This window comes from Hippocampus comes, unplaced genomic scaffold, assembly GCF_001891065.2.
Source record: "Hippocampus comes isolate QL1 unplaced genomic scaffold, H_comes_QL1_v1.1 scaffold277, whole genome shotgun sequence".
In the NCBI taxonomy this organism is placed as follows: Eukaryota; Metazoa; Chordata; class Actinopteri; order Syngnathiformes; family Syngnathidae; genus Hippocampus; species Hippocampus comes.
In genome coordinates, this window is record NW_017805365.1 from 280,821 (window position 1) to 293,016 (window position 12,196).

Here is a 12,196-nt window from a genome sequence, read left to right on the forward strand (position 1 = left end):
GGGGGGGGAGGTCACAAGACGTCAATACGGGAGGCCACAAAACGAAACAGCACACATAAGAAAGCAAAAAAGATTCACGTTAGCTTCATGAGCGACATGTCACGTGCTAAGCAAACAAAAGGCCCACAGACGCACGACTAAGCCGCTGCGCTTCATATTCAGATGCGAAATGTTAAGCACCTTCGTCGGCCGAAGCTAGCAATTAGCACAGTTAGCTCCCATTTTCAGACTTTACTGCGACACGTAGACGAATTGACTGCAACACAGACAACAAGCGTTCGTTAAGACGCAGCGTGGCGTCAAAACGATCGGGATTGGACTCAAGACGCGCGACCCGAGCCGACCGAGATTTCCGATGACAACTCACCTGAGCGAGGTTTCAGTCCAAACGGGGCGCCGGACAGAGTGGGAAGTCTGCCCGGGGAACGGTTCGGTCGCTACGGGGAAACAAAGGTTGACTTGAAAAAAAAAAGTTGGGAGGGGGGGCGGGGGGATACACACTGACACCAAAACAAGGCGGCACGCGCACTCGACAAAGCGCCTATTCACCCACGTCATCCTTCATAAATAAGACTCAAGTGGTGCATGCGTGCGTGCGTACCTGAGGTGCGGTGACGTCGTCATCGTCGTCGCTGTCTTGCCCGCTGCGGGACACAAAAAAGTCTCGTAGGTGGCGGTACGTGCGATTCAAAGACGAGTTTGGTTCACAAAAACAAAGCTCGTTTTTGGCGCTTGTGCCACAGACACGCTCCACCCTCTCGTCGAGAGCCCGCTCACCAACAAAAGTGCCACGTTAGGCCACAAAAGGCTCATGCTGGTGCGTAAAAAAATGTCAGTCATTCCCTCAAAAATCTCTGGACAGAAATGTTCTACATGCAGCCAAAACACGAAATCCACATTTTGATCTTCGACTTCCCAACTGTGCTGATCTCGACGCCAAAGCGCCGGCAACTGGCGTCTGTCGCTCGTCGCGGCGCTTCGCCGAGCAGAAAAGCACAGAAAAGGCGGCCGAGACCCCGTTGAAGACATACTGGAGGAATGTTTAGCTGGGTGGCGGTTGAGTGATGCCGAGCTGACGGCGTGAGACGGCCGAGGCCACCAAACACACACACACACACACGCACTTACTTGACGGCCAGCTCCACCGGGACCATTTCCACGGGGTACAGTCGCACGCCGCACATGTCCTCCTGCTCCAAATGGATTCTGAAAGCGCAGGCGCGGGACACCTCGAGAAAGGACTCGGGGACGCAAAAGACAAAAGACCGAAGGCGGCGCCGACCTGCCGGGATCCCGCAGGAGCTCCGCGGCCTCCTTCAGCTGGTCGATCGCGTCCAAGCGCGGCCCGCCGTCGTCGCCCGTCACCCTTGACCTGCGGCCGGCGCAAAGACGGGCGGCGATGAGCACACGTTTCACATTCGTGACCGCCTATTCGGCAAAGTCTTCATACCGCATTTTGTCGTCATCGTTCATGGGAAAGGAGAAGAGGAAGAATCTCAATCCGAACATTGATATCAAGGCAGGGGGGATTACTCGAAGCCAGACAAGCTTTTTTTTTTCCCTCACGTACAGTAAAAACGGAAGGATGAAAGGGCCAAACCCATTAAAAATTTTAAATCTCATTCACTAAATGTTAAAATATGGAGAAATAATTCAATAATTCAAGCTTGGTCAAATATATCTCTTTGAATATGAAAGATGCCAATAAGAATGCGATCATTACAATTTTCAGAGTCCCCATGACGGGATTTGGTGTTTCTTTGTTTGTTTTTTAAAACAAATCTCCAAATGAAGCCGCACGGTTAAAGACTTTGGCGATCAAGCAGCATTTGCCTCGTGAGCCTTAAAGGTCCGGGAAAGCAAGTTTCTCACTCTGTTGTCCAGCGCGCGTCTTCGTCGATCCTCAACGGCTCGTCCAAGTCCGCCGCCGTCGTCGTCGTCGTCCGGCCCTGAAAGCCGAACGCGCGCCGCCGATGTCAGGCAGATTCATCGACGTTACATTTGCTCACAAAGAGGCGACGGTCAGTGGGCCGACAGAATGTCGCTCGCTCAAAAAAACAAGCAAAAAGCCCCGGGTACCGAAGGAATGCAAAATGTTGCCATGAAAAGCGATTTGTGGACAAAAAGGCGAGGCTAATGTCGGGCTGTGGCCCCCAAAAGACAATTCTAAATAAAAAAAAAGGGGTGTTTGTTGGCAAACAGGCTACAGGAGGCAACCGCAGTTGTTGTCGGGGCCTTAATTCCACCCCGCCGTTGCCTTTCTATGAACGACGGTGAACCGCCGGACAACGTTTGCGCTTGGAGCCGGCCTGTTTTCCGCAACCAACGGCACCTTTGACTTTCTTGGCCAAACGTGACATTTGCAAGCCGATTGGTGCCTTTGAAGGGCAAAGCGAAAGAGTCGTCGGGAAAATTAGCCGGGGGTGGAACTCCGTCGCTGTGCCGTTTTGCTTGAGGGGCAAGATTTTCAGACGGGGCGTGGCAACATGTGGAAGGAAGCCTTTGCTGAGTCCGTTTCAATGGCAACATTTTCTACTTTGGTGGCTTGGACCGCCCAAATGTTTAGTCCACGCTTTTTTTTTTTTTTGCAGAAGCCTGAAAAAGAAGAGGTGACGTTTACGAGGCCGACTGGCTTTCCCTTTCTTGGGCGGCGGACTCGCCTTGCCGTAGCCCACGAAGCCGACGGCGGCGGGGTCTCTGTGGCCCGGCCGCTCCCTCGGCGCCTCGCCGGGGCTCTCCTCCATCCGCCGCGCCGCCTCCGAGCCGGGATCTGCGCGGGAGGCAAGAGACGAGCTCGACGTTGCGCCAAAGCCAACGACTGACTGAGGCCCGATTGGCGCCATTTCCCACTTTTTGGGCTTGCGTGTGAAAGAAGAGACAAACACCCCCCCAACCCCCCACCCCTCGCTGATCTGCAATCAACGTGCGCTTTTGTCGGCCATGCTGACAATCGCACGTCCTTGGCATCCGTTTTCCTGTTGCGGCGGCGCCCCCCTCGTCGGCCATGCCAACAATTGCACGTCCTTGGCATCCGTTTTCCTGTTGCGGCGGCGCTGACCCGCTTCGGGCTAATTGAAGCCTATTTCGGCGGCGCGTCAAGGGGGTGCGCCTACCCGTCGGGGAGCCGATGCGTTCGCCGGAGTCGTCTTTGGCGAGGCCGTCCTCCTCCGTGATGTGACTCATGGGCGCGTTGAGACTCAAACTGTCTTCGTCCGACGGCTGCCGACACACGTAAACACGCGCGCGTCAAAAAGGGGACGGAGGCAACGGGCTGAGTGAGGGCTGCTCGTCAGAGTGGGAGAGATTCTGCCTGCGCTTACGTGCTGTCAATCAAAACGAAATAGTGACAAACACATGAATGGTGTTCAAGTCAGCACTTTTTGTTTTTCTTTGTTTTGCATTGAAATAACGCTGCGCGTAAGGAGACTTGGAGTCGTTCCTCTTTGACCGCTTCGGACGACGAGACGTACCGAAGGTTGCGCCGCTTGGAATATTGTCCACGTTGGATGTCGCGGCTGTTCCGGAAAGCGCTTTGAGGCGCCTGCATCAATACGGATGCATCGGATCCGATCATTCTTGTCTTTTTGTTTGACTCATTTTCATGAGGAAAAAATAAAATACGGTCTCCCTCCCCGGATGAGAGCAACGCTTGGAACTCGTAAGCGCCACCGTCCGTCACGTATCTCGCCACGTACGCCGCGTACCTCCGTTGCCGAGAGCCTCTTCTCTCCGATGTCGCTGCCGACTCCCGAGTCGCTGTCCCGCTTCCTCTGCTGCTCCGTCATGTCGTCCACGCTGCGTGCGCGTGCGCACACACACACACACACACACACACACACACACACACACACACACACACACACACACACACACACACACACACACACACACACACACACGAGCGAGCGCATGAACCACATTTTGCTCTCTCGCTCGCTTCGCTCTGAGCCCAATCGGGAATGGATTTTTTTTTTTGGAGCTCATTTTAATTCATGGTTCTGATCTCAAATTCATCGATGAGCAAAATGTATTTGAAATCAAAAGGTCATATTTTGTACTTTTTAGTTACTGTTGAAATGGAATGTTGAGTCGCGCCTGAGCCCGCCCGCACACAACACGGTGATTGGCTGATGGGACAAACAGCCGCGGCGTAGCATCGACGACTGGTGAGGACGACTTACTCCGTGTCAGATTTGTTGTGCAGAAGTATCGGCGGTTGGTCTCAGCAGCCTTCGCGAGCGGCCGATCGCTCAAAATAGCAACTCCGGGGGGGTCACGCTCTCGCCCCGACCCGATGGTGTTTTTCATGTCACATCATTACCAGCACTGCGTTTGTTCTGCCGGTTACGGTGAGGCATTTGTTTTGAGGAGGGTGTTCATTTTGGGTAAGGCGAGGCATCTCTTTGAGGAAGGCGTTCAATATTTGAGGGGGCATTTCTTCGTGTTTTCTCACATTTCTGACACAGCGGCTGTCCACGAGCATCGACGATAGCCGCTGATAACCGAGAGTATCGGCTCACAGCGAGCGGTTGTAATCGAGGTCCGGCGCCGATAAAAGGAACGCTCATTCTTGGGAGGCGCGTTGCCGTTGTCATTCGGCTCCCGGCACGCAACTCACCGCATCAAACTGAGGCGCTCCATGGCGGGCAGGTAGAGGGCGTCGGCCAACTTGTCGCCGCGAGACGCCTCCATGCTGAGATACTTGAAGATGTGAACTTTGCCCTTCAGACAGATCTGAGGGGGAAAGGAAAGAACGCGATTTAGTCCCGAGAGAACATTCGGGTGTCCATAGAAGGACCTGGTCCCAACGGAAGGGGTAAAATCATGCTCTGGTAACGGGAGGAGGCTGTCCTTCCGAGAGAAAGTTCTAGTCCCAGGAGACAAGACTCGAGTTCTGAGAGACGGTTGGCGTTTCCAGTGAATGGGCTCGTCCCAATTAAAAAAAAAAAAGCGTCTTAGTCCCAAGGCAAGCTTCAAAGCCGGCGGAAGGGGCTCGTCCCGAGAGAAGCCTCTAGTACAGAGAGGGAAGGTTCTTGTCGCAAGCCCCGAGTTCAAAGTCCCAAAATAACAAGGCTGGAGCCGGGCGAAGGGCTGGAGTCCTGAGATCCCAACCCGGAGAGCCGGTCTCAAAGCTATTTGGAGATATGGCTCCAACATCACACACACACACACACACACACACACACACACACACACACACACACACACACACACACAAAAAAAGAAGAAACAAAGCGCTGACAAAAGTTTGCCGAGGCGGGCGGCGGTACCTGTGCAGGCGGGCTCTGCAGCGGGTTGTTCTCCAGGCGCAGGGCCTGCAGCTGCGCCATCCTCCGGTAGCCCAGCGGAATGGTGGACACCTTGTTGCACGAGAAGTCCAACTTGACCAAAGGAAGGTCGGCCAGGTCTGCGCGAGGGCCACAGCGGCAGCGTTAGCCTCGGCGCGGCTTGGCCAAGCAAAACTTACAACGCCGTCGTGTCGCGACGTGATGTTAACAGCAACCGTTAGCATTCGATCCGCTAATCATTTGAAATAGTCGCCGACTAAAGAGCACAAAAGAACTTGCTCTCTGTCAGCATCGTGCGATTGTTAGGACGACGGACGTGTTGTGTGGCGGGCCAACCTTCCGGAAGGACGCACAGCAGGTTCCGACGTACGTTGAGCTCCCGTAGCGCCCGCAGTCGTCCGATGTGTCGCGGTAGGGTCGTGAGCTCGTTACAGCTGATGTCCTGCAGGGGGAGACAAAAGCAGACTGGGAATGCTGTTCTGGTTTGTTTGTTTTTTACCAGGGCGGGGCAGTCACCAGCTCCATGAGGCGGCGGAGTTGTCCGACGCTCTCGGGCAGGCTGACCAGTTTGTTGTTGCTGGCGTTGAGGACGCGCAGCGGCAGGGTGCACAAGCAGGCCGGTAACGAGCTCAGCTGGTTGCGACTGACGGGACAAAACAAATTGGCGCCATCACCGATGCGGACATTTGCACGGGAGGTGACATCTCGGCAGGTCATTCGTACGTCCTTACGCCCGCAAGCCCGCTTTTACGAGACGGATAAAAATGGATCCACTCAAATTAGAATCCGGCGCGCTTCCAAATCGCTGGACAGTAGGATTGATTGCAAGACGCTATTCAATCCAATTCAGGCCTTTGGTATATTGTTTGCCAAATCGCTAACAATCGTCGTCTTTTTGGTTGTTTGTTTTACAAAAACGACATCGGCAAATACGCCGTTCGACTCGAGACCAACGATCCGCTTTCATTCAGATCGGCTCCGCCGTCACCCCGGTGAGCCCGCCGAACAAGCCGTTTTGCGTACCTGAGGTTGAGCGAGGTGAGCGAGTGCAGGCTGATGACGGCGTCCGGGATGCTCCTGATGCAGTTGTGGTACAAGTTGAGGCTCTCCAAGGCCACCAGGTGGCACACTTCCGAGGGCACGTCCGACAGACGGTTCTTGGACAAATCTGAAACCAACCACAAAGCCCTTTTGAGTCAAACAATAACTTTTGAGTCCACTTTCCTCTTTTGGTCGATTCGGCGCTGACGTCGATTGTTGCCCGACTTCACGGATCACTTCAAGCGCTCTCAAACGGCGGCGGGCTGTTTTGAAAACGGCCGGCAGTGAACGTGTTCATTGCCGTGGATGCGGCGAGCACTACTTTTGCCTAAATGAAGCTCCTCTACCCACTTCAACGGCGTTCCTTGGCACCAAGGTGTCGCGAGACGCATGCCTTGCTCTGGCCTGAGCTCAACGAGTGCGCACTGTTTTGGGCGACACACGTGGCAGAAGCGTTCGCGTTTTCAATTCTGCAAAGGTCGGCACGTATGGGCTGGGTGTAAAACCCGCCTTAGTGTGCGTGCGTGTGTGTGTGTGTGTGTGTGTGTGTGTGTGTGTGTGTGTGTGGCAGCTGCATCCTGAGGAAAAAGGCAAGACTCCTCCCTATAATAACAGACTCCAGCAAACAACATGCTGTCGTTCGTCATCACTGCCATCCTTCTCCTCCTCAAAAGAAAATGGCAGATTTTGCTTTGGGAAGATTTACTTACAGGGAACTGCTGCACCCCCCCCCCTCGGTTATTTTGGTGTGAAATGTAACTTGCAGATTTGGTGCTAGCCAACCTTTGGGGTTATTGTTTTGTTTTGTTTTTTAATGACAGTCAACGTTGTTCTCTATGGACACTCATTCACGTGAAGACCGCGACCCTTTCCACGATCTCCCACAATCACGTGGTTTCCATGCAGTGCTCCCATTTTGACAGTGGCTATAAAATTCCGTCCCAAACTTCCTTCCCGATACGGTTCCAGCAGAGGGCCCCGTCCCGGTTTCCCCTTGGTCCAAAATAGGAAACAAATGGACACACGCGTACACGCACCCAAACATCTGCATCTGTAGTTTCTTAACGCGCGGTAACGTTTGAAGGCCCCAGCGGGGGCATCACGTGAGCCGGCGGCGGTGAGCGCCGGCCGCTACGTCGTCAGCATCGACGACAGGCCAAGTGTCGTCCTCCCGCGGTCACATGAGCCCCCCCCCTCCCCCAAAAAAGACACATAAAACAACACCATGGCCCAACGCGAGAGTGTTTTTGCACGAGAGCAGACTGGGTGCGTGAGCCAGAGAGAGAGTGGGTCCGCTCGGATGAGTGCCGGTGAAAATGTGTGTCAGCACCAGTGTGTGTGTGTGTGTGTGTGTGTGTGTGTGCGTGTGTGTGTGTGTGTGGGCACAGATTCGCATATTTGCGCTTTGTCCAATTTCTAAACATAGACCAGCGAGCGTCATGAAGTCAAAATGTGTGATGCATGCACATTGGGATGGAGTCTTTGACTCTGGCGATGACGTAACGCTGCGTCATCAAAGACATCCGCGTGCGCGGCGTCCGTCTTGCCCGTGAAAACAAACGGGTTGCCTCGAAACATGTCGTGTGTTCATATGGCAGCAAACCATCCGGTGTGAAGATTGCAATGAGCATGTCGGGGGGGGGGGGGGGGGGGGGGGGGGTCTTTTGCCGTTCTCAAGATGAGAACAACAATGCACGTGGAGCTTGTCCGGTTGCTGTCAAGACCGCCGGGTGTGGTAATTGAGGACATGAGGTTACGATTGGGGTCTTTGATGCTTTCGGGAGGAGTTACAAGGCATCGTTGACCTTTTCATACATGTGTGTATGTTGGCTTGTGGGGGAACCCAATGTGACATTGGAGGTTCCTTACGCGGTCAATGAAGTTGACAATGCCTAAATCAAGGATTTCTTATCGGTGGCGCTCAGCAAGGCCAAAGCCTCCTTGGTGGCCCGTCGTCATTCCTCCTCCGTCCCACTTTGGCCTGCCAGCCGGGAAAAAGTAGGACGAGGAGAAAAGAGAGCGAGAGGAAGATCGGTGGCGGTCGCTATGGCTTTGTTCTCATTTTTTTTTTTTTTTTTTTTTTTTTGCGGGGGGGCTGGGGTGGGGAGAACGGCGGTCTAGTTGGCATCGTTAGCTTGCCGGAGTCTGAAAGGGACACGCTGCACAAACCAGGATGAGGCGTGAAAAAGACCAGACAGAAATGAACAGGATTAAGGATCAAACGGGGGCCTCAAACGGGCAACCCAACTAATGTGTCAAACACACACACACACACACACACACACACACACACACACACACACACACACACACACACACACACACTTTGCTGAAGGCTAAGTAAAATGTGGGTCAGTGGGGTGGGGGCGGGGCGGGGGGGTGTCATGTATGTAGCGCTCCCGTGCTATGGTAGCTCAGCAAAACAACCACTCCACTAAATGCATATCACTGTCCAATGCGGGTGTAATCACACCGACGAATACTCCAAAAGTGTTTTGGGAAGCTTGTTGAACATCGCACCCTGAAATTCGCTCTATCACGAGCAGACTCCCCAAAAAAGTGCCAAGCGGCCGTGCCTGAAAAGACGGACACAAAAGGTCAGCAATTTTTGGGTTAATCTGGTTGTTTGCAAGGGTCCGTCAAAAGCAACCGTTGGAAATTCAGCCAAAAAGGGGAAATTTGCAACACTTGTCTATTAGGAGGAGACCCACCAAAAAGTCTCGAGAAGCCACGCATGAAAGGACATAGCAAGTCTGCTTCGTGGGTGGCGTTTGGCTCTTTCGACTCTCTTGACAAGCCAGCCCTAGAGAGCAGTTTTATCGAGCAAGCACCAATTTGGTCGACGCATCCGGCATGATCAGACCCACAAAACATCTCAAGAAGTCACGCTTGGAAAAACAGAGGGAGTCTGCCATTTTGGGGTCAATTGGGCCATTTGCAGAGGTCATTCAAAAGTACAATTTGGAAGGAGATTTTGTCCGACGAACTGCTACTAAATGTGACGCATCTCAGCCAGATGGACATCCCCAGAAAAATGTGCGGGATTTGAGCCCCCTCCCCCCTTCCCCCCACCATTCATTTCTTCTTCATTTGAGGAGCATTTTGGCTTTCCCGGGGTCCATCAAAGACTAACTGCACCAAGTGCCAGACGCAACTAGGTCAAAAGTTGGACTGCCACAGAAAAAGATTCTCGTCAACACCTTTGATTTGATTGGACCGAAAGCCAATCGTGCATGCGTGTGTGTGGCTGTGTGTGAGAGCGTGATAATGCTCATTTATGTACGCTACCGTGAGCTTCTCTGTAGATTGCCATAAGCCTAAAGACATACGCCATGAGAGTCTAACTGTGTGTGTGTGTGTGAGAGGGTGTGTGTGCGTATGCGCGCAGTTGATTTTGGCCTACATTTGGTGAGTGGAGAGACTGCTCCAGTTTATTTATTGAAAAGGATTTGGTGTCTGTCAAATTGGGAGACGCCGCAGAGTCGCAGACAATGTGGTCTTTTAGGCGCGGACGTCGTCTTTCAGTCTCGCACGTGAAATCCGCAAGCCAAGCCAGCGTCGGTTTCCGTTCGGATGCTCCGATGGGATGCAAAACATCCCAAAATAGATCGCACTGGGCTCTCGCATCGGCAGTGTGCAATTCATTTTGCGATTTTTTTTTTTCCCCCTGGCTTTTGTTGAGCTCCCCGAGTTGCATGAGGCATTTCTGGGCCACAGAAGCACTTGGAAACATACCAAGTCTCCAAATATCACCGGAACCCTCGCGATATCTCATGCAGGCAATCTTGAAGCTATTTTTGCCATCAAATATTGAAATAAGTCACCTCTAGAGATCGATCGATACATGGATAGACAGATGCTCAGTGATCAACAGTGATGTCATTTTAAGTGGACGGCAAGTGGAAAAGTGTGTGTGTGTGGGGGGGGCAGGCCCCTGCGAGGGGATAAAGGGGGTGGAGTTTGCTGCTGAACTCATGTTTCACAAAAACAAAATAAGCAAAAATGGTCTCTGGCACCCTACTATTAATTACATGGAAAATTGGTTTTCAGCATTTGTTTCAAATAAATGACAGATCTTTTAAATAACTTACTTGAGGTTTAAAATCATGAAAATGACTGCATATTTGATCATTTTAATCAGGGCTGAAGTTGATTAAGCAATTCAGGCAAAAAAAAAAAGTGCAAATTTTTCGGGCAGATTTTATGGATTTTTGGAACGTTACGAATGCAATTAAATGGATTCTGTCTCCAATTTATTAAGGCTGTACCTCAAACCCTGAGCACCACCACATCCCTGACGACTGATAAGGAAATGCTTCTATTTTTTTTGGTGCTGAACCGCGTCAAAGGGCAGATGTTGTGTTCCAAGCGCGCTGCACTCGAGCACCAGCTGCTTCCAAAGCTTCCAGAGGAGGAAAGGATGCCTTCCAGAAAACAATGAGCTGGGGTGCGGCCACTTCCCGTCGCTTTGGGGTTAGCTTACTGCAGCCGAGCAAGCTAGCTAGCCGGCTACCTGCTAGCGTGTTTCCCCATTCAAACGTTTCCTCCTCAGACCGGTTGCCAGCGGGTTCACGCCAATCATAGGGGGTGAAGGGGGTTCAGGAGCCACGACCACAAATGTCAAAAATGAGCACACGTGCTAATGTTAGCTTAGGTTATTGCGGTTTCTTATCTCAGAACGCTACATCATTACACCCCAGAGTCTCTGCTTTGCTGCAATATCATGAACCGCTGTCCGCTTCCCTCCTCGTGCTCCACAGTCTCCAAAACCATTTAGCATCATCCCACTCCAGTCTCCACTTTCTGCAGCAATAAACTCAACAAAGTGTACTTTGCGACTATGACGGCCCGCAGTCTCCCTTTCCTGCAATGTTACACTCCACTGTCCTCTTTCAGTCAACTTGCGCCACAGTCTCTCCTGGGCTACATTTTTACAGTCCAGTCTCTACTACTCCACAGCGTGGGTCTGTTCTAAAAATAGCTCGGCATTGATGGGACCATGTGAATCCTTTTGAAAATCAAGTGCATCAAAACATTCAATTGCATTTAGGCAAACGTGTTATTTAGAAGCAGGGCGGCGTGGGGGGTCGACGGGCCAATTATACGCCCTGGACATTCAATGAGGGGGGAGGGGGGGTGGCGGCCACATTGACAGGCCCCATCCCACCCCAGCAAATGTTTTGTTTTGCTTGTCTACCTGCGCACATATTGGCTCTTTGCGTGAGATGAAGGGGCACGACTTCTGATCTCCGGGGGGGGGCTCCAAATATCATCCAAGCCCCGGCACCCCAAATTTGTTTGGACAAAGGGGCATCGAGCTCGAAAAAGTTCAGCCCTCATCCACTGTCGACAAACTCTTTTTCGGGGCATTAAAAAACAGAGTTGACCCCAAGCATCAACCGAGCTTGGCACGCCACTGCGGCCCAAACCCCACAGCTGTCCATTCTTGCTGAGCACTGATCCACAGCGTGCACTTGACTGGACGCAAAAGTTGCCAACTCGGGTGGGCGGCAAAGTGCGCGTGAGCCTGACGCGCCTTTATGACGACACAGACCTCCCGGGGTGACGGCCGGCGCGCGCGCCCCAGTGGACGTTGACAAGCCTCCGCCGATTCACAGGCAGGAAGCGCCGGGGGAATTCGACGGGAACCCACACATCACTGACAACACCCCCCGCCCCTCGCCCTTCGCCACCCACACCCACGCCCACGCCCGCGCCCGCACGCTTACCTGCCTCCACCGTGTCGCTCAGGTCGAGTCCGGCGGCCGTCCGCGGGAACTCCTTGAGTTTCCTGGCGCTGAGGTTCAACGCGCCGCTGAAAGTCGCCTCCTCCAGCGCTCGCTCCAAGCCGCGGCTGTTGGGCAGCG

General features: G+C 53.0%; 1 protein-coding gene across 1 annotated transcript in view; it reads right to left on the minus strand.

Annotated features, from left to right (window-relative positions):
* lrch1 (leucine-rich repeats and calponin homology (CH) domain containing 1) overlaps positions 1-12,194 on the minus strand; it is a gene marked incomplete at its 5' end in the record, with an annotated part of 17,234 nt that extends 5,040 nt beyond the window's left edge. Inside the window, 14 exons of the mRNA XM_019871921.1 lie at positions 368-437; positions 602-644; positions 1,129-1,206; positions 1,283-1,372; positions 1,873-1,949; positions 2,661-2,770; positions 3,114-3,219; positions 3,705-3,795; positions 4,619-4,734; positions 5,271-5,407; positions 5,625-5,730; positions 5,805-5,931; positions 6,312-6,456; positions 12,059-12,194. Coding sequence (XP_019727480.1) covers positions 368-437; positions 602-644; positions 1,129-1,206; positions 1,283-1,372; positions 1,873-1,949; positions 2,661-2,770; positions 3,114-3,219; positions 3,705-3,795; positions 4,619-4,734; positions 5,271-5,407; positions 5,625-5,730; positions 5,805-5,931; positions 6,312-6,456; positions 12,059-12,194 — 1,432 coding nt within the window. The remainder of the gene's footprint in view (positions 1-367; positions 438-601; positions 645-1,128; positions 1,207-1,282; positions 1,373-1,872; positions 1,950-2,660; positions 2,771-3,113; positions 3,220-3,704; positions 3,796-4,618; positions 4,735-5,270; positions 5,408-5,624; positions 5,731-5,804; positions 5,932-6,311; positions 6,457-12,058) is intronic.
* Between the last annotated feature and the right edge of the window lie 2 nt (positions 12,195-12,196).